The 23,101-nt window shown below is 36.6% G+C and overlaps 1 protein-coding gene across 4 annotated transcripts in view; it reads right to left on the bottom strand.

Moving 5' to 3' along the window:
* Positions 1–531: 531 nt before the first annotated feature.
* The window catches only part of LOC111503232 (uncharacterized), a 134,581-nt gene continuing 112,011 nt past the window's right edge, over positions 532–23,101 (bottom strand). For 3 of the 4 annotated variants that reach the window (XM_074181986.1, XM_074181988.1, XM_074181987.1), the window contains 9 exons: positions 15,360–15,825; positions 14,809–15,098; positions 10,299–10,728; positions 8,094–8,354; positions 6,303–6,522; positions 6,037–6,191; positions 5,683–5,902; positions 5,132–5,558; positions 532–1,259 (listed from right to left, as the gene is read on the bottom strand). In XM_074181986.1, the coding sequence (XP_074038087.1) occupies positions 1,095–1,259; positions 5,132–5,558; positions 5,683–5,902; positions 6,037–6,191; positions 6,303–6,522; positions 8,094–8,354; positions 10,299–10,728; positions 14,809–15,098; positions 15,360–15,825 (2,634 nt within the window). In that variant the 3' untranslated portion in view covers positions 532–1,094. Of the gene's footprint in view, positions 1,260–5,131; positions 5,559–5,682; positions 5,903–6,036; positions 6,192–6,302; positions 6,523–8,093; positions 8,355–10,298; positions 10,729–14,808; positions 15,099–15,359; positions 15,826–18,632; positions 18,738–23,101 lie in introns of those variants that run through there. The other variant, XM_074181989.1, reaches the window with a different exon arrangement.

The following is a 23,101-nucleotide window of genomic DNA, read 5'->3' on the forward strand; positions in this document are numbered from 1 at the left end:
GATCCTTGTGTGTGGAGAAACATTACGTCTCCCCAAGTATCGCCTGGATTCACCCGGATTTTCCAGTCAAGGTACCAGCGTTCGAGGTCGTTCAATGCACGTTGCATGTAGACGACTGCCAACGCCCGACCCATGGAAGAAGCGAGGAGAGCCGTATCATCGGCGTAAAGAAAAACTTTCATGTGATCGAACCTCGGAAGGTCGCTCACGTAAAGGCTGTACAGCAGTGGAGACACAACAGCTTCCTGACGCACTCTTGCGTGGATCGTTCGTCTGAAAATTCCTTCCGAATAGTCATAAGTTCTGTCTGCAGTTGAGCTGGTAGGATGTGCCACTGCGCCATCTGCTGACAAAGTCTGGAAGCAACTCCATAAACATATACTTCGGGATGAGAGAATAATATATGTGTATTATTATACATTTGAGATATTGGTTAAACTCCATTATGCTTTATTTCTGTTTCTGAATTTATTTTCCGACCTTTATTTACGTCAGAACCTATGAATGAAATAAATAAAGAAAATGAGAAGATGAGTGTAATCTTTTATTTATAAAATATCGGTCAATACACAAAGTAACAGGTTGATATACAAGTACAAAGAATGATTCTTTGGTATTATTGGCAAATCCTTTACAATTCTGAAATTCTTACATCCGTATAAAGTATCCATCATCCAAGAACTTATATAAAAGTTATCTAACGCTTGTAAAATCCTATACAAAAGTGTGAATCACGTTCTGATTTACATGTACGGGGTGCAACATAAAACAACATCACTCCAGTGAAAGTTCAGCAACATTTCTGGGCAGAGGTTGAGTTTTTGAAATCCATAATTTTCCTGCAACTGTAGTTGATGTGACGGCAGGTATGCTTCTGTTCATTTCTGCCACACCCCGTCACTCACTAATCTCTAACAATAAATATATTTTCATCCCGAATAAGGGTGATAATGAACAAAAATCCTAACCTACTTGGCCAGCCGCCATTTTCGAAATGTATCCAAATCAATCCACAGAGAAATGATATAATCTCCGACTTCCTCAGCACGATAAAATTCCCATTAGAAATCAGTCCTTCGTGCGATTTGGTTCTACTACACTATACACAACGTGTTGTCATTACAAACCGATATCTGTGCCTCTTGCATTATCCTCAGTCTGGGCCCTAAGGGCACTCCTATCTTCTGCAGCCTATCTTCGCTCATGTAGGGAAGTTCTACCATCCCTACCCTTTCTGTTTCGAAAATAGTTGCGTATTTCTGAAAAAAAAACCTTGCCTAATGATTGTGGTATTATCATGACAAAGATTGCAATATTACATTTCTTACAACATATAATGGTAAATTTTCGTTTTGTGGACACCCGGCGATTTTGAAAAAACTTTTGACTGTACTTACGTATTTTGATGCGAATCCGAAAGAAAAAAGCGGCGCTCTCCCTTATTTAAAAAGTTACGGCCCTTCAAAGTTCAGAAAAGGGCAACTTTTAAGCCTTCTTTTTTTAAAAACACAAGCATTTATTCACTAGGTCACCTTTACACCTTATTCCTCCTTCTTTGACACTTTTCACTTCAATAATTAACATTTTTCTTATAAAAAACTTTATTTAAAAACGAATGCTTCTCCTGGTGACACTCTTATATTTGTAGGTTAGGTACTAGTGACATTTCAGAAAAAAGCGGTTGGTATTTGTCGTCACCTACTAGATTTACACACCAATGTTCACATTTAAAAACGATTCTTGTTCCATCTATCAACATGAGTTTATATTTGAGTTAATCCCATTTATCGCGGAGAAATTCGTAGATTTGAATTTTTAGTCTGACGTGAGAGAAAAATACAAAATGAATTTGAACGAAATTCATAATTTAGTGAAAGTAAGAAATAATTTATTTCTATATTTGGTTCAAGTAGGAGTGTTTGCAGCAACAATACGTTGTACTAATTGCAATGAAGAGTGCAAATTAAATTATGACACTTTATGGTATAGATGCAATAGAAAGTGGATTATGAAAATACCGAAAAAAAAGCTCAGTACATTTGTTGTAATTTTAAGAAAAGTGCCAAAAACCAAATTACGAGCTAAAGAATGAAGGCAAAAAACATTTGAATTACTTCAGGAATATTGACTGCATCAGTCGTACCAACCATATCATAACCTTAAAAACGTAAAATACAGTGATATGTAACCAAAAAGCAGCTCCGTACATTTTTTAACATTTTTATAAGAAAAATGTTGATTATTGAAGTGAAAAGTGTTAAAGGAGGAGGAATAAGGTGTGAAGGTGACCTAGTGAATAAATGCTTGTGTTTTGAAATAGTTTATTTGGTGAAAACGAAGGCTGAAAAGTTGCCGTTTCCTGAACTTTGAAGGGCCGTAACTTTTTAAATAAGGGAGAACGCCGCTTTTTTCTTTCGGATTCGTAATCTACGCATCAAAATACGTAAGTACAGTCAAAAATTTTTTCAAAATCGCCGGGTGTCCACAAAACGAAAAATTACCCATATAAGTAATAACAATATGTCAGAGTCAATGGTAAGATGCATACTGAGGGAAAAGATGACTTGCGGATTGTTACCTATGGATCATTATTATTGATAATATGAATAATGACAATCCTTTTTTTATGTTTTAATCTGCAACGGTTCATTACTTTCCTCAAAAAACTATCAAAAATAAAAAAAGTCATCCAGGTAATTTCTTCACAAAAGAACTAGCACAAATGAGGAACACCCTAGCCTCCCTAAAATTTGTTAGTGATTCGTCTGGTGATCCCCTCGACAAAAATACTTTCAATGCTTTTAAAAAACAATATGAATCCACCTTATCCGAGGCGAAAAAAAAATCCTACCATCAATTTCTTCAAAACTCACAGAATAGCGCCAAAGATGCGTGGCTTCTTGTCAATGATGGGAGAAATCAAAATATCAAAACCACCCCATCAACCATAAGTCCTGATCAATTCAACTTTCACTTTAGTGGTATTGCAGAAGAAATAATAAATTCTTTACCGCAGACGAATCACCATGCAATGAACTTCCTTCGAGGTATTCCCAAACCAAAAAACTCCTTTTTCTCAGCACCAGTTATAAGAAGTGAGGTTTTACACACCATAAAAACTTTAAAAAAACTCTGCCTGTTTTGATGTACATTGTCTTAATGCTCGGGTAGTCAAGGAAACTACCGATATTCTCATGGACCCTTTTTTATGTTTAACAAACCGTTGTTTCAATGAAGGAGTGTTTCCTGACAAAAAAGGTGATAAAAACTTGGTTGACAACTATCGAACGATATCAATAATCCCCATCTTTGGAAAAATTATTGAAATAATTTTGAAGGAGCGATTATTAAAATTCTTTGTGAGACACGAACTACTTAACAAGGGGCAATTTGGTTTTCGGCCAGGTTGTTCAACCACCCAAGCAATTAGATCACTGGTTGATACTATAGTAAAGGGATTTGAAGAGAGTGTGCACACTGAAGTCATTATGCTTAATCTTTCGAAAGCGTTTGACTGTGTATCTCATGATCTCTTGCTAGAGAAGTTAGAGTTTTATGGAATAAGGGGTGTACCTCTGATACTACTGAAATCATATTCAAATAACAGAAAGCAAACAGTATTTATAAATGACATGAATTCAACGTACAAAATAGTCAGGCATGGAGTTCCCCAGGGCTCTGTATTGGGTCCTTTGTTGTTTATGATATATGTGAACGATATATTCTATCAATTTTCTCCTAAACATTGCATTTGTTTTGCTGATGATACGACGATCATCAATCAGCATAAAAACATTCAGAAGTTGCACGCATCATCTGGAGAATCTGGCAAAGAGGCTGAGAAGTGGTTTGCATCAAACAATTTGAAACTAAATATCGTGAAATCTCAAAGTATTACGTTTAAAGCACACGTTGATAAGTCAGAAAAGGTTAGTACAAAACTTTTAGGTATCATTTTAGATGACACCCTCTCATGGTCAGCTCATATTGAGCAACTCTGCAAAAAACTTTCCAGCCAGTCATTTCTCCTGAGACAATTGAAAAAATGTCTGAACGGCCATGTTCTCAAAATGGCTTACCATTCCTTGTTTCAGTCCCACTTGAGCTATGACATACTATTGTGGGGAAACTCTACTCAGTTAGAACGAGTTTTTCGCCTCCAAAAGAGGACAATGAGAATTTTAGATGGTGCTCCCTTTAGAAAAACGTGCAGACTACTGTTTTAAAAATAAAGGATATTGACCCTAACTTGTTTGTTTATTTATGAATCAGTCATTGAGATTCACAAAACGATAAATGAATATATGACACACTCTGATGTGCATAATTATCCAACGCGAAATGCAAATCAGTTAAAACCTCCTCGTTACGGACTTACTGTTTCATCTCGCAACTCTCTGGGCTTGAGTCTTTACAACAAACTCCATTATGTATACATATTAGTATATACACTGTTTGTATACCCGCTACAAATGTAATGTAACGTAGTCATCTAAAAAAGAGGACGATGCAGGGATTACGGAGAGAGGATGTGCAAATCGTAGATGAAAGAATTCTGCACCATCTGGATGCTGGAGAAATCATAGTCACTTCGGGGTGGAACAACGCCACTTACATAAGGTAACAGCAGTGGAGAACTCTCTCCGCGGCAAGTATCAGCACAAACTTCGACAGATCTGGTCATCGGAACTGTCGGGGAAGAACAAAATTGCTGCTACAAATATGCTCGCCGTTCCAGTTTCACTCTAGTCGTTTGGAGTAGTGGAGTGGACTCGGGAGGAGCTATATCAACTCAACGTAGAGACCCGAAAAATGATCTCCTCAGTAGTTCGGTAAAAGACCCGTTCAGCAAAAGTCCCACATAAAAGCCGCATATATCTCTTCACTTATACGGCAATACAAGGATAAGCCAAAGCATGGGTACTTCTTTGATAACATTGGAGACCCCGGCTTATCGAAACATTTGATATTCGCTTTCCTTACGAATAAGACACCATGAAGTTATGAAGTCAAGAATGTTTCAAAGTTCTACAGAAGCAGAAGTTGAAATGAAAAACGAAAGAATGAATAAAACAATGGAGGAAAAACAAAAAAGTGATGTCAAAGCAGAAATCTCAACCACCAAACTCACCTCGTATCCCAATTTCCTCAGGAACAATCTCAACAATGGCGGCTCATCTCCAAAAAACTTCGTCAACTTCTTCACCCTCGTCGGATTCGCCAGCACCGGCAACTCCTTCGCGCTAACAGCCCGCGTGGCGGACTGCGCACGCACGTTGAGCATATTAGTCTGCGTGCGGAGCGCAGCTATCTCTCCGCGAATATTCTCCATTTCCTGGATCATCAGGTGCTGCGTGCGCATCTCAGAGGACAAGTGCGCCACCGACCGGGCGAGGGTGACGACGTGCGACTCGAGACGTTGGAACCTTTTATTGATCCCTCGTATGTCACGAACTTTTTTCCTGTCTTCATTTGCGCGTCGCTTGTCTCGTATCGGGCGACTGCTGACCGAGCTGGAGGGGAGCGAAGACATGCTGCCGTATCTTCTCTTGTTGAACCTAGGAGTAAAGGAAGGCGTGAAAATACAGTATAGTTCGTCAAACTCAATATTCAACAACACCCTTGATAAAGTAAATTCTGTATGACTAAATAATAATTGATCGTGTTTGGCACAATAATCACCTTGGATCGGAAGGCTGGTAACGACCCGGATGTTTTTTAACGCCCAGCATTTTCAACACTTCCGAATACATCGTTTCAAGTCCTTCTAGCTGTTTCCTAATCGTCCTGGCGTCCGTGGTACTGAGATCCCCATCTGAGTCGCTTTGTCCGTCTAATATTGACTCCAAGTCCATGGATCTGGTAGTTGTGGAAGTGATGTCTGTGGTGTCCAAACCAAAAACTGGAAAATATATTAATACTTGAGAAAAAAAAATGTATGGTCCTTTAGGCCATATATTGAGACACCAAAATATATTCACCGTGACAGACAAAATTATTACATGAAAATTTGTATAGTTGACGGATTTGACTTACTCTGCTTGCCTCTCAGTATGGCATTGTGGTCCATCTTCTTCTGTGATCTATGTTTCTGTGTAGAACTGTTGTTCCATCTTGAGTCACCAATGATATTTCTGGAATGCACTTTCGATTTATAGCTTTCATAGTCCGGTCTACTTCCACAAGGTAAGCTAAACAAACGAATTTGAAAAATTAGGCAGGATAAGATTCTACATATGAGATGGTGGATTCAGAAAAGAACCCCGAGGTACACTCAAACCTAATTACAACAACGATCATACCTGCTGTGTTTGTACCGGGTCGAATTTCTGGGCGTGGTGTTGGGGGATGACTGGTCGCCTGGTGATAGGGGTGGTAGAGGGGGTGTCATGGACGATATACTTTCGCTAATAGTGGAATGGGCGATTCCTGGGTTGCCTTGCAAAGACAGTTCGTGAAGTTTTGGTTCTAAGATGTGTCTCAACTCGTTCTCGACTATATCGACCCATTCAGTATCATGAGCTGGAAAAAAATATAAAATTTATTATGATTCCTTGGTGGATGTTCCTATGATAACATAAACTTCTTCGGTTTGATGGTCAAAGATAAAACAAACCACCGCTATCAACAAATTAGGCAGTGCATAAAGACTCGCATGTAAGAGTAATGAAACAGCAGCATTGAGGCACTCTTGATTCCATCCCGTTGCATCTTCCAATAACGGAGCAGGCAACAGGGACCCAATTTACTGAGCTAGAAATGGTGTGGAATTGGAAAATTCTCATGAACAATCGAGTTACACTTGGGACATTGATGAACCCAAAAGTGAAACAAAAACTAGTTTGGGGATGCCATTGATGCCATGTAGAATTGGAGTACTTGATGGAATAAAATCGATTGACTCTATACTCGATGCCTGCACACTTGTAGGCAAAAAAACAGCTGATGAGTGGACTAGATACAGCTCCAAATGTGGACGCTGAACTAGTTGTGCTAATACCAAAATTTATGGTAAGGGACTAGATCAGAAAATGGATCAATAAGAAATATACGCTTGGGACCGTCTGAGCAAACAACTGACAAACTAGAGAAGGAATCTGCTCAGAATAATCACAGGGCTACTTATCAAATGATGCTCATTCAGAGGATATATGAACAAAATTGAGCTGTATAGAAAATACCTTGGCTTCAGGTAGTACAACAGAGAGACAAAAATATTTGTTTTGGTCTAGTTCGCAATTGTCTATTTGTTCAATTCAGAATAACGTGTAGAAAACTAGGATCTGACGACTTTAAAGCACACAAAAATTTCCAATTGTCATTCACCAATTAAGATGGAAAAGAGAAGACATTAAGTTTTTATATAAATTATGAAAGAAGGGAAAACTTACAATGAAAATCTCAATTCCCGTAACTCCACCTCTATCATCTAAACTTTTCATTCAACACCCACTAATGAAGTTCCGTTGGAGAAATATTTTCATCTTGATTTCCACAAAAGTTATGCAATTGTTAACTGAGGAATATTTTTTGACCTCCATTTTTTATGAAAAAATATCTGTTTTTGGACCTTTTTATACATAAATAATTTTTTTGAAATATTGAAAGTGAAATAATAGTAAAATATGAATAAGTGACGCAACAAAAACCAAAAATATCTCATGAAATGGTACATGAGTTAGGTAAATGTTTATTTATCAAACACGAATATGATTTGAACTCCAATATATGGATATGATTGAAAGATAATTTGCCAGATATTTTATCACGAAACAAATTTGGGGGTCCATTATTCAACAAGTTATGAGTCACAAAAACACAAAATTGCCAAAAAACTTAAATTTTCATTAACAAATTACTACAACAGCTGATTGATAAAATAGATTTGTAATTGAATCATTCCAAAATTCAATTAAATTTCCATACGACTATTTCCGCTTTTGAAAAAAAATGACATTTTTCAACTCATTTAAAAATTCCAATCAATACTTTTTCAGTTTTTTGCCACCAAAATTTTGGAGTATTACGAATATGTAAATTGTAGTTTGTGAATTTCAATTTTCATAAACATATAAGATTATGAATAAACTTACCGCCTCCATGCATATCCCTATATTTACTCCTAGCATTTATCTGACAGTTGTCAAATTGTTCTCCATTAAGATCAGCAGGTCTTCTTCCGCTACTATAAGCGGCGCTACCTCTGCCAGAATCGATATTGGACGAGGACTGTCCGCCCGTCTTGTCATAGTCCGAACTTGTCGCAGAACTCGGATTCAACTTCTTGGTCCCTTTAGATTCGTCATCTGCTTTTCCAGATCGCTGGCCGACATTGTAGACGCCTTCTATTTTACCTACGAACATCGGTGGAGGTTAGTATAGATTATGGTGTTCCTCAAGGAATAATTTGGGACAGATGAGGTGATAATAATTTTTTTCAGTTTAAAATATATCTAGCAGTAGCAGTAAAAAAACCATTCATTAGCCTGTCAGTACTATTTTATGGTTTAGTACCATTATACAATTATCAAAATCTGATTTTGTAAGTTTTTTCTTTGAGATAGCGGGTTGTACTTTATTTGTAGCCGACTTTCTGATACTACTCATTAGATTTCTCATTTCTAGATTTGTCAATTGAGGGATTGTTGATTGAATAAAAAATAGTGAACTCTGTAAAATATCAATCCTAACCCCGACAATCAAAGTGTATGTTGTATTTATTTGGCATTACTGAACTCAGACATTTGTTTTTGGTGCGTGCGAATGTCTGTTTGAGATTTATAAACAATATGTACGAGTTCTGTTAAAATAATAAGGTAAATGTTTCAAGTTGGTACACTCAAACATCTCACGTCTCAAACATACTCAAACATGCATTACTCTTTTCGACGCGATGAAGAAAACTTATTGCTAACCCCAAAATTGGCATCTATTCATATCTAACACATCTATCTATCACATCTCGTGAGACACGTCTCCTGTTAATTTTGACAGTGATTCTTAAAAAAAAACAATAGGAAAAAGGACCTTTGTCACTGTTCAAAGTTCTCATGTCACACTTTGCTATCTCCAGACTTCCGAAAGCAAACAAAAATCCAGCGTCAATATAAAATTCCAGAATTTGATGTTTACAGAAAGAATACCAGTACTTTTAGATATATTCCTGGTTTATTCGAAAAACATTCCATTGTGAAATTCTCACTGAACAATATTACAAAAACGCAACATGTGTCTTGCCATACAGTGGCTTCTTAAGACGTATCGTCACACACTTGAGACAAAACATTTACAATAATCCTTCGAGAGAACTTAGTGAATCTGTCAATATGACATTATTCAAGATCCTCTTTGAGACTCATTCAACTAGGTTATGTTAGGTTAAGTCCAAAGTGGGTCTATTCGACCCTCCACCGCAACCCGCAAGGGTTTATTGTGGGTCACACCTATTCACATTCGATAAAATGAACTCAGCCTTTTAACGAAGCCGATTAGTTTGTATGGTGAGTGGTCTTTCAGGTCAGATGGTAAAAGTACGGTTCTGCCGAACTCTAAAAACCTGATTCGGTCCCCAGCGGGGCAGGCACAAAGTATGCTCCGCTGTTTCATAATTTTCCAAACAGAGGCGACACACACTGTTGACAGTCCGAGCCTGCATATGATGAATCAAATGACAGTGACCTGTGAGAAGGCCTGTTAGACATTGTAGTTCATCCCTACTGTAGTCCAATAAGTGTTCAAGCTTCGAAGGGTGAATAAACGCTTTGGAGTGAGCCAATCGTGGAAGATTCTGCCAAAAGTCCATAAATCTTCTTGCCATCCAGGTGTTCAATCTTTATTTGGCAAAGCCAAAGCCAGGTTCTAGTCCGATGAAACTGTTTGCAGTACCCTCCTTTACAAGGGAGTCAGCAACCTCATTGCCTTTCAGGTCAGTAAGGCCAGGAATCCAGACCAGACACAATCTGTTAAGTCTCCCTATCGAGGAGAGTCGTGTTAGGCAATTTGCTAAGTCATTCAAATCATAAAAATGTTTTGGGAAAGAAAGTTTTTGGCTTTCTACTACTCCATCTGATACAAAAAAAAATGGATGAGAGTATCAGATGGAGTAGTAGAAAGCCAAAAACTTTCTTTCCCAAAAAATTAATCACTCCTAAAAATATAACCCTTTCAAATCAAATAAAAATGTTATACATAAAAAAAATTATTTTCTCTTCAGTAAATTTTTCATCTGGTCTATATGTATTTCAAGTCATTACAAACATTAATGAATCATTATTAGCTTCAAATCGTTATATCCTCACCAATCTCTCCCTCAAGTTTCTTTCTGGGTGTGCCTTGCAACCCTTCCATAACCTTCTGCTCATCCTCGTTGTGGACACCGCTTCCACTCTCGCTCTGTCCTGGACCATCTAGCTTTCTCTCCCTAGACCCGTTTCTTTTCAGAAACCCTCCGTCGTCACTATCCTTCTCCCCATCGTAGTTCACCTGCGCCTCCACAATGTTACCGTGGGAGCCTCTCCTGGTAGGGGTCGGGATCTGAGGTTGCGGCCTGCTGGTCGGGGTCTCCTCGTTGCCGTCTTCATCGTATGCTAGCTGGGGCTGGGAGGCTGCCCTTCGTGCCTCGAAGCTGCGTTGACGAAGACTGTCTCTTTCTAGTTGTTGGGCGCTTCGTCGGTCTGCGCTGGTTTGGGGCCTGCGGTCCTCCATTGGGGGATCTTTGCCATTGACGAACTACAAGAAGAGTTATGAGAGAACAAATAGTGAAACTTATTGGAGGATTTGCATTTTTTTAACAGGTATCCATGTCCTACGTGAGTGCCCGGAGTTATCGTCAATAAGAGAGTGTGTGTTCGACTAGTCTTGGCCTATACAGATACAGGATGAATATTGAATCAAGAAATAATGAACTGTCATTCGTTTGAATAGCTTTGTATTCAGACATAGTGGAGAGAGCTAACGAAGTAACTATTTATAGGTAATAATGTTCTTTAATTGTATTCTTGAGTCGATGTTGTGAGGTAACCATTGGCATTGGACTAAATAATTATGAAACATTTTCACATCTGAAAAAGCTTCATATTTCAAACCACACCACAGTGATTACAATTATAAAGATTACTTCACAACTATGGTTTGAGTTGAAAAGGAAACATTTTTCCTGATTTCTGTTGAATCTGTCACAACCGCTGAGAACCCTAATCAAAATCCATTATAAATAATGGATTTGAAACATTGAATGAAATCGATAGTCCTGAAAACTTCGAACAATTTAGGCAGAAAATAAAATATTCATCAGCTCAGTACGTTTTTAATGGAAGTAAGCTAAATGAACAAAGGTATGAGTTGTTTGAGTAATTTGATATTCTCGGCTGTATCAATTACGAATTTTAAACTCGAAATTACTACTGTAATCTCATAATTTCTACTTAAAACTGAAAAATTCGACTTTAATTTTGAATTTTTCTTCTATAGATGGGAGATTTTGACTTCATTCTCGAGGTTTCGACTCTAATCCCGAAATTTCACTTTTAAACCTGAAATTCCGAATTCGAACTCTAAATTTATTTTTTCAACATAACTGAGAATTTTTCTGCCTTACAGAATATACATTTTTGGGAAAGAAAGTTTTTGGCTTTCTACTACTCCATCTGATACAAAAAATGGATGAGAGAATCTTCCAAAGAAAGGAAGGATTAATCAATTTGAAAATAGGTAACTCTATACATGGATGTGTAGATCATGCAAACTGAAAGAAAGTCCAATATAAACATTGAATTACACGAAAGAAAAAAATTCTTTCGAAACAAATACTTCTATATGAACACTGAATTATACAGAAGATACTTTTCTCTATTCAGTTTGTATATCGAACATTTGTGGAGGAATAAGAATCAGATATCATTCACATGAGTTCTACTTTGAATGAATGGTAATAAATTGTACTCACATGGAACACTGTTACCCTAACTGGTATACACGTGTTTCGCCTTAAGACACTTGCCCTAAGGCTCTTCAGTACCAAATTGGATAACATTATAGAAAATACACACACTTCATTCATGAATGACGATTTTGAATGTCACGGAATAAGCTTGATCTGCCTATGTCATCGATGACATCGTAATGACATTCAATCACCTATTTGATTTAATCCCAGCCATGAGGAATCTTATTTGATTTGAAAGGGTTATATTTTTAGGAGTGATTAATTTTTGGGAAAGAAAGTTTTTGGCTTTCTACTACTCCATCTGATACAAAAAATGGATGAGAAAGCCAAAAACTTTCTTTCCCAAAAATTAATCACTCCTAAAAATATAACCCTTTCAAATCAAATAAGATTCCTCATGGCTGGGATTAAATCAAATAGGTGATTGAATGTCATTACGATGTCATCGATGACATAAGCAGATCAAGCTTATTCCGTGACATTCAAAATCGTAATTCATGAATGAAGTGTGTGTATTTTCTATAATGTTATCCAATTTGGTACTGAAGAGCCTTAGGGCAAGTGTCTTAAGGCGAAACACGTGTATACCAGTTAGGGTGACAGTGTTCCATGTGAGTACAATTTATTACCATTCATTCAAAGTAGAACTCATGTGAATGATATCTGAATCTTATTCCTCCACAAATGTTCGATATACAAACTGAATAGAGAAAAGTATCTTCTGTATAATTCAGTGTTCATATAGAAGTATTTGTTTCGAAAGATTTTTTTCTTTCGTGTAATTCAATGTTTATATGAAAGTAGCTGTTTCAGGAGGACTTTCTTTCAGTTTGTGTCTGAAAATTACTTCTTTGCATGATCTACACATCCATGTATAGAGTTACTTATTTTCAAATTGATTAATCCTTCCTTTCTTTGGAAGATTCTCTCATCCATTTTTTGTATCAGATGGAGTAGTAGAAAGCCAAAAACTTTCTTTCCCAAAAATTAATCACTCCTAAAAATATAACCCTTTCAAATAAAAAAAAGAATATACATATACAATCAACATGCATAATTTACAATATATAAAAACCCTCAGAAGTTGAAACTTGTGCAAGCTAAGGATTAACGAGGTCTTCGAATGTTTTGTTGAGAAATATGTTACGAAGGAAAATGAAAACAATTTGTGCTTAGTTTTCATCACTGAACTTGATTAGAAATATTATCATTGTAACAGTTCGCCTTATGAGAAGACGCCCTGTATTTTATTTTTAATTTTGTGGTCTCACATATTTATCTGAATAGGAAAAATTGAAGTTCATGGGGATACGATATCTTACTGAACGGATGTATATAGGATTTGTTCGTGCTAAAGGCATATTTCTTAACCACAAAATACAGTGGGTTTATTCACAGTTACTTTGTAAGGGCCAGACGAAAAAACTCATTATTATTGATAGCTGGAGACACTTTGTTTATGAAACGCAGCTGGGTCTTTTGAAAAGTCAGCGATAAGCTGGGAACGTTATGCTAAAAACCACTTAAATACTTAACGAATCACGAAGCGACTGAAAGAACTAAATGATAGAATTGAATTCTCTGATTGGATGTATGGGCCGTAACTTTGCCATTGAATTTTGAGAAGGGAAATATCCGCGGACTTAGGAAAAATTTTGTCGCGAGAGATGAAACGCGGTAGAGTGGGTTTTGTTGGGAGGTCGTGAGGTGTCCGTCGGTGATTTTGGGTCGTCGAAGGGTCGATTTGAGAGAAAATAATTAGAGTGGGTTTTGTTGGGAGGTCGTGAGGTGTCCGTCGGTGATTTTGGGTCGTCGAAGGGTCGATTTGAGAGAAAATAATTAGAGGGTTTTGTTGGGAAGTCGTGAGGTGTCCGTCGGTGATTTTGGGTCGTCGAAGGGTCGATTCGAGCAAAATCAATTAGAGGAGAATTTTTTTGAGATAAAGTCGGAAAACTAATTAAGTAGTAGGAAGAAAGGGGTAACCGAGAGTTCAGTCGCGAGTTATTCGAAAAGGGTGATATTCAAGGTACTTTTGGGAGTTTGGGAAAAACCCGATTTTCCATTCCTTCTTCCGGGTTGCAAATTCGACGAGTGAAATTCGGAATTGGTGTTAGATTCAGTGAACCATAAAAGGATTAGCCGCGTTCTATAGCTGAACGGAGGAATAGAGCTATTGGTAAGTAAGTTTTAGGGTTTTTTCGTCTGGTGGCTAACCATATAATTTTATTGAAACACTGTGGGTAAATATTTATTTAAATAGTTTGTCTCATATAGAGTTGCCGAATAAAGGGTATGCTTATGAATATTAAATCGAATGCCGGTTGAGCATGCTCTTATGGTCTGGTTGTTAATTTGATGGTCTGGTTTCTTTTTGCTTATTTTTGTCGTTAATATTATATTAATTTGTAAGTTTCGAATTTCTTATATATTTTTTTTATTATACTTATCAACTTTGAAAGCGGTGTATTATTGCCGGTAATTATACTGGTAGGAGAACAGGGGAAAAAGGGGAACATAGAGTATATTCATATCTCACAATACATGAGAGAACTCACTAGGAAAAGTTCATAAGAGGTATCAATGGCATATCCCGACAAAGCGCCTGGAAGGACTTAAGTGAAGAAGTTTTCTATACTAAAACAGTGCCTATTTGATAGGAGAAGCTAAGCCAAACCTTTGGAGGGTGATTACTTCTGCAGACTACATCTAAGATAGTTCTGTGGTAAGTATCATTCTTCGTTTCTAAATTTCAAATGGTGACAGCGGCTGCTCTAATTTTAAGTTTGGCTATAGTTTTCCCTGGCAAAAAGTATCTTCCGCTTTAAATACAGAGTTCAAACCCATCATAGGGGTTACATCATTACCTGCATATTATGTTGCTGTACTGCCACAAAGTTTCCCTCCCTATTAGCTACTTGCACAAATCTAGAAGGATTCCTTTGAGGTGAGCCCACGTAACTGCTCTGATAGTACAGTTGCTCTTCCTGATGCTGGTTCAAAATCTCCTGCGACCTCGCCTGGACCAATTGTTGGGTGTACTGCTGACTCTTGAGCTGCTGTTGGTATTGCTGCTGAGCGTGCTGCGCCAGCATTTGCTGTTGCAGGAGGTGCTGGTGATACTGGTGCTGAGGGGTCATTGATTGCTTGGGGTATCCTACAGAAGAGCCGCAGGTAAACTCACACATAAACATAAGGGCGTGGCATGATATCAAAGTCGTATGAAATTTTTAGGAAAAGGGATCATTTTCAGTACCTTTTGATGAAAAACCCAATGATATGACGACACTAGCCGTAGAGAAGGCGCTATTAACTTTTTTATGGACAGAAGGGTCTTGTGTGATCCTCCACTCAAAAAGTAATTCAATTGTCTTTACAAAATGATTGTAATCTATCAAATAATTTGACAAAGGCTTACCTTGTTCACCTGCAGCTTTTTTCCCAGCCAAATCATCAGTTAAATTCGCCTGCGACTTCCTCAACTCATCTGCCACGTTGTTCAAGCCCGTCTCCTCCGATTTCTCGTCGTTCTCCTTATTGTTTTTGAATCTGCTTGATAAAATGTCCTTGATGGTGTTGTATGTCTTCGTCATACTCTTGACGTTCTTCTGATCTTTCTGAGCTCCTTCTTTGGCCTCTATCTGAACCGATACAGACTGAGAGTTGTGAGTTTGGGCGTTGTGGGGGAAATCATCAGCAGACTGCAGGAGGCGGGGGGCGAGTTTGTTGGGGTCTACGGGGTGCCAGGTGGTACGCGGTACAGCCCCCGTTTGGTTGGAGGTCTGTCCGTTGTAGTAGTCCTGAACTTGGTGGTAGTTGGTTCTGTAAGAGGATCCATTGGGGTCTGAGGTTTGTTGGATGGTTTGGATCAATCCAGAGTGGGTCTGGAAATTAAAACAAGCTAAAGAATAAATATTTCAAATAGTTTCTGAAACACTCTCAGTAATTCATGTGAGGAACTAAAATTATGATAAGGACGAAAGGAAATGGTAGTTGTATCCAAAAGTAAATATGATCTTGAAATTATGTATCTGACTGTTGGTTGTATCCCAATCTGACTGAAACTCAGTTTGAAGATAATTTCATTTCTTTTTTATTTTGAAGCATTTACAAACCACTAACGTCCAACGTCCAAAATGTGAAAATAACTTCAACATTAAAATCAACATGAAAAACCGCCGTTTTTATAACTATATTTTTGGATGAAAAATAAAAGTTGAAGCGACCAAGGAGACTAATCAAATAATCCACCGCAAAAATCAACAAATCAACGAAACGTTTGAAGTTGTTTAATAGTAGAAATTAAATTTCTTCTAGCAAAACTTTGTATAGTTTTGAGCCCCAAAAATGGAAAAACAAATATTTGAAAGGATTTTGATCCTTTGATTTGATTGATCCATTTGAGCAGTATATTGTTTAACGAGCAAGAACTATGATTACGAAAATGATGAAATGATATTTGTCGACGCTCAACTTCAGCTCGCGTCGTCAATTTTTCAACCGAGTTATGACCATTTTCATGCGAGTGGAATACTATACTTTTTCTTTGACTTATATCAGGAGTGTTTCAAAAATGAGACTCACCCGTGAAGGATATTCCGAATGGCGATAATATTATTCTAAGTAATTTGAAATAGTTGTATAATTGGATGGTTGAAAAAAATGAAGAACTTATGTCCAGTAGTAGGACCCAAAATTCTGGTTTACGACTTTGATATACATAAAGGTGTTCACAAATTAGTGTAACATAAAACTATTTGGGTATCAAACTATACTCCCATTTTGTTATGAAGTGATAAACTTCGAACAAATTTCAACTTCTTCGCCACATTACAAATTTCTGGTGAGGAGCATTCCTCACATTAGAGTTCACATTTTATTCTATTCATTGCCCACTCACCAACAAGAAATTTATTTATTTATTTATGTATATACACGGGCAAGCCAATTCAGATATAAGTAAGTACAGTGCTACATAGTACTTGATGCAATACAGTGGATTAAAAGTAAGTTATAACAATAATACGATTCCGAAGTAAGATAACAAATAGATTATTTAAGAAAAAATTAAAATGTATAACAACATGAACTAAAATAATTCTTGCAGGCAAGTAACACTAGACACAATACAACAACACAAGCAGAGAGTATTAGATGACTAGGGAAAGAATATGGTTTTTAAAGCGGGATACTGATATATTAAAAATTTGAAGGTTATTTAAAGAGTTAGGACTCGAAGAGTTCTGGGAATAAAGCCGTTATGTGCATAATTAAATCTGTGAAAAGGAACGTAAAACGTTTGCACCTGTCTAGTTGAACGACCGGGGACACGTAAAGGTATTTTGGAGAGAAGCTCGGGACTGATACTCAGTCCGTTGATTTTGAATAGAAGTATTAAATCTCTATGTTTTCAGCCAGCCTCAAGAGAAGGTATGTTCAGAATGCATTCCAATGCAGTATAGTCATAGGATACACGCATCTTGAAGGCAATATATCGCAGGAAATTGTGCTGTACGGCCTCGAGTTTCACACAGTTTGGTCCCCTCATTACGTAACACAAAAGTGTAACCAGGGAAAAATAAAAAGATTTAATAGCAGTGATGTTGGTGAAATCACAAGTGGATCTCTTCATAAAGCCAAGTATATTCATAGATTTTTTAATTACACCGGAAATGTGTGATTTATAGCTAAGTGTGGAGTCTAGGATCACACCTAGATCTTTGGTTTCAATAGCGGAATTAAGGTCCGATTATTTATACTATATTCGAAAATGATTGGGTGATTCGATAAAAGCGAAGAATTTGGCATTTGGATGCATTCAAACACATACCATTTTGCGAACACCAGTTAGATAGGCAATCTATATCGTTTTGTAGACACAATGTATCAGTTTCACTTTTAATTATTTTGAAACATTTTCAATCGTCGGCAAATAGCAAAGCTTCGCTTTCATGGAAACAGCTGATTACATCGTTGATAAAAAAGTTGAACAACAGTGGTCCCAAATGTGAACCTTGTGGTTGCACTTTCTTCAATAGTCACAGAAAAATTGATTTCAAATATTTTCAGCGGTATATCATTGTTCAGGTTACAAATTATTAGTAAGTAGCAGAAAATTGTTTTGCAAATGTATGGCTCGGAGATGTTTGAGGACGGACCTAAATATTTATGGAGACATATTGCGACTGTTCTGTTTGTCAAGTCCTTTTGGATTATTTATTATTGTTGTATCATCTGACAACATTTGAAGAAAATACCTTTCAAACGTAGAACCATAGCGATTCACATCGGATTTGAATCGCTGGAGATAGTTATACTATTGAAACTTAGATGGAAATAATCAGCCGTGAAATCTAGTAAACGATAAAATTTCCAATAAAGATCTACTGAAGAACATTTTCCTTCATACTGAGGAGAAAGCAGTTCAGAAAGCATAGTCAAATGGTCATGGAAGGTAGCACTTTTCTACCGAAGCAACCGCTACGAAGTTAACCCTTGATGAGCTGATCTTTGGATTGTTGGAATCGCACTCTTTGTTGATCACTTCGAAGGAGTAATTTCCTTCTCGTTCATTCACCTTTTTTACGGCAGTGACTCCGGCACGAATTTGAATTTCAGATTATCCCGTCGACTGAAACCGATGAAACGGCAGAACTAACACTAATCAAAGAAGAGATTCAAATAGACTTACAGTATCAGGAGCCAAGGCGAACTCAACCATACCAAAAGTGAATTACACTGTGCGGTTACCGTATCAAAAATAACAATAAAAGTGAACGTCCAAGACCTTCCCATTCATTGTGCTGCCATCTATCCATTGGCGTGCATGAAAACGTAAAAAATGTACACTCCACTGACAATTTTCATCAAAGAAAAGTTTTCACTGGTTTGTTGAACGTGAACTGTAGATTTTGGTAGGTGCCTCAAGTTTCGTATACAACTGCGGAAGACCTCATCTGCGATGAGATAACGTAAAAAAGGTCACAGACTGATCATTTATACCGCAGATGTAGGTAAAACGTAAATCCTAAAAACACACAAACTATGACTAACAAACCTAGAAAATATCTTTGACATAATTGCTTGGTGGCCATTGAAGACTAAGATAAAGGTAACAAAAGTTTCTATTTCGCTGGTTCTATCATATGTACCAATGGCCTGTTTCTAAAATTAATCATTTTGAAACATATGCAATTATACACTATGGTAAAATACTCGTATGGATTATTGAAAAAATATTTCTGAATTGAACTGGACCTGGAAAAATGATGTCTTGTATTGTGTTGAACAAATTTCAACTAATTTGTTGATTAAAAAAAAGGAGATCCATAGTGGAACAAAGCAAAGTGAAGGTTGAAGTTACCAGAACAAGAGTAAGATATTTTTCATAGAAGCCAAATCATAGGAGAGGAATTGTTTTACAAACAGAAGATACGAGTAGTTCAGAAAGTTCTGAAAGAATTCAACAAAGTGCCAGTTTTTCAATGGCGATGCACGATATTACAGGAAAATTCATGAAAAATGATGTTGAGGGTGCTTGTGAGAAAAGAAATTTGGATCGAATTCATTTTTGAAAAAAGTTATCAAAGGACTTTGAGTACAACGAAAAGTTTGCATTCCATAGCCTAGCTACTGAGAAAAATAATTCTCCTTCTTTCCTAGAACTACTTTAGCTTCGTTTAATGACATATGATTTGAAGGTTAATAATAATAATAATGATCCCAATGATCACTTATCCCACGGTGTGGGGAGTGGTCGTTGGTTGATAATGCTGGCGCGCCCTCCCAAATGTATTGGGGCTCCGGGGGATAGGGCCTGACCAGCGCCTACTTCGGTAAAAAAAATTATTGCTTCTGAAAATGGGTTTACAGCAAGAAGTATGCTTGTGTGAGAATACAAAAAAATATTTATATAGGTATAAAGGTGAATTAATGAAATAACAATCTGCTAACAGTGGATTGTAGAATCTTGAAAGTATAATAAACTAACTATCACTCACTCAATATTAATGAACGTAACCTGAGAATGTTCCAGATATATTCTGAGATTTCTTTGGCTACCGGGATAGTTATATTCTCTGAAGCATGAATGAGTTCATCCAAATTCTGAAGGCTTTGTTTGTTTTGTTTCATAACAGTGTAAATCTGGCATTCGAAAATGATATGAAATAAAGTTTCGACCTTATTACTATTGTAAACAGTGCATATTACACCTGGATCGATCGAAAACACAATTCCATTCAATGTGAACTTAATTTTATAATGATTGACCATGCGTAAGTGTGCAAGAGTGCGGATAACTTGCATAGGTAACTTTAACAGCAGATATGAGGGTGGTTCCGTGTTTTGGAACTATTTACGTATATAAAGAAAAGAAAATTGGGTGCCTTGATTGTTGGAAATAAATGTACAGCACTCATTTATGTTTAGCATTATTATAATGATACAATTTTGAAATAATCATTCTTGGATTAATGATAGCTGTAAATATTTCAATTTGACGCATGCCCATTTTCATTTTGACCCAGGCTTTTTGTTATTAGTTGAATTTTGGCCAAATTTCTAGGCATAGTTCTTAGTTCTCAGTCCTACTAAGTACCTATGTTGCATAAACTCGTCACTAAGATGGTCTATAGTGAAGTCTCGAAATAATATTCGAGGTATTCCACATAGTAAAACTTAGCAAATGTCTGTAGAAAAACAACTACTTCCTTGGCTAATACCAAGATGAACCTAAAACTATAACCCACCGACATTTGTGCAAGGTTTCACACAGAGAAAATTCCTCATATCAAGACAGAAGTAGGTTCGGAATTCGAGTAACTTCATCTTTTTCACGACATATTACAAAACCTTCAAAGAATTTGCGAGAAATCGCACGTTTGTGCGAGCGTAATGGAAGTGATATCCATAATGATGACCAAATTTACAGATACCCTTCGTGAGCACGCCACTGGGCGTACTTACAGAGAACGCGAGTATTTTCCGGTGATTATTATCGTTCTGAAGAACTCCAATCGTACAAGTGGGGAAAGAAGAAGATCCGCCGAAGAAAAAACGATCGAAATCATTTGAACAACACGCGCATAACATAAAGTAAGCTTATTAGAATGTGCCGGGTATGCGAGAGCTTCTGTGTGCATGCTAATCATCATATTTGGATGTTTGCACCCGTTACTGATGTACTGAGTGTTCGCTTCGGCGGAGCTAACGGAATGGAGTTCCCCGTACGATGTGTTCCTCGAAATATACCAGCAAATGAGGTTTCGAAAAACATATATAGAAATGAACATTCCAGTTTTCATTAGTTCTCTTATGTTGTCAGACTTTGGGACAACAAAAACATATTGCAAGGCGAAATAATATTTTAGCCAAAATCCAAAAATACACCAATTTTTTTTTGAGAGGGAAAAGTTTTGATCCAAAAACCATATTCAAATCTTCAAAAGGGGGTGATATCATTAAATTTTCAGATGATAATATTCACTCAAATATACAGATTCATGATATGTCTTCTACTTGGAGAGAAGTTAAAACAGGAGTCCCCCAAAGCAGCATTTTAGGCCCACTTTTCTATACTCTCTATACTGCCACATTTATCAAGAAAATGAAGTCTTGTAAATATCATCTTTTTGCAGATGACTCTCAAATATATTTATCTTTCAAACAGATATAGGTCAAGCAGTAATCGATATACATTTTTATTCAAATACGATTCTGACCATATGTTGAAAATCAACATAGCATCAGGGAAGAAGTACAAAATTACAGCTTGAAAATGGAAAAGTCGGAGATACAATTTAGACTTTGAATTGAAGGGGTTATATATTTAGACCGTATTAAAAAAATTTGGGGTTGATTTTATATTATAAACTGAGATTTCATGAACATATAATCTGCAAACTTGAAATTGCTTAGTCATCATTGAAACTCATATATCCCCATAGACAATATTTGGATCTAGATATTAAGAATATGCTATGTGATTCACTAGTTTTATCTCATTTCAACCACTGTGACGCTGTTTATGACTCATGTGTAGACAAGAACGACAAGTGTCGCATATAAAAAGTTCCAAACTCTTGTATCAGGTTAATATTTGGTATCAGAAGAAGGTCCAGAATTTCACACAAATTAGCAGATGTGAAGCGGTTGAATAAATTTAATCGTAGACGTTTTCATGCAACGTGCATATTCTTCATAATATTCAAATATTGAAATCCTCTCCTTACTTACCTATATGAACATTTGTCTTATAGAACAGATATCCATAGCCTGAAATCCTGAAAAAGATTTCAGCTATTCATATATCTATATATCACCTTCTCTCTTTTTTTTCTTTCGTCTTTTCTTCTCTTCAAGCCTTCATTTATTTATTTTTATACATTATCGGTATTGGTGGAAGAGCAGATGCGAATGCAAATTCGCGATCTGAACCAAAAGCCATTTGCAATCAAATACAAAATGTTTCCATTTTTCTCTCTCTTGTATTTTGTATTTCGTTATTATCTTGTTATTTTGATGGGCAAAAAACTTATTATTATCATTATTATCTATAACTTAAGATGTTTTATTGTTTCTATGAACTGGAGATATGTATATGTATCAGCGGATACTGTTTTGGGTTTCTGTCTGTATGTATCCCAAATCTGAATGAAAAAATCAAACTATTTCTATTTATGAATTGACTGATACGTTACTTGATGAAGATTAATGATACTATTCACGATAACAAATAAACACATAAACATTCTATATTTTTAGATGCGTTTCGCTAACACTGTAGTTTTCTTGGTAGAAATTAATCTTCATTTCTACAGATATATTTCAATTTGTTGTTCATAATATGGACCTGTTGAAACGTGCGAAGAAACCAAACAAGCACATTAACAACGTTGTCATAAACCGTCTCATTAATTCGTGTTTGCGTGATAAATTTCAAAAAATCCCTTTCTCCAACACCTCCGCGTTTATTAAGAGAGTATATCTTTTTTGTCGCGGAACAATAAAAGAGAACCTTTCATGAAGTTCAGGACGTTCAAAGCAAATATTTGTAGAAGAATAATCACAATGCAAACATCTAAAGTTCGTCCGCTGAAAAAAACGAGGCGTTATTTTATAAAAGAGAGAAGTCCAATCACAACGATGAATTAATATAGT

Source organism: Leptinotarsa decemlineata, unplaced genomic scaffold (assembly GCF_025532065.1).
Source record: "Leptinotarsa decemlineata unplaced genomic scaffold, Ldec_3_MD MMD2_tig00026328_RagTag_RagTag, whole genome shotgun sequence".
Taxonomy (NCBI): domain Eukaryota; kingdom Metazoa; phylum Arthropoda; class Insecta; order Coleoptera; family Chrysomelidae; genus Leptinotarsa; species Leptinotarsa decemlineata.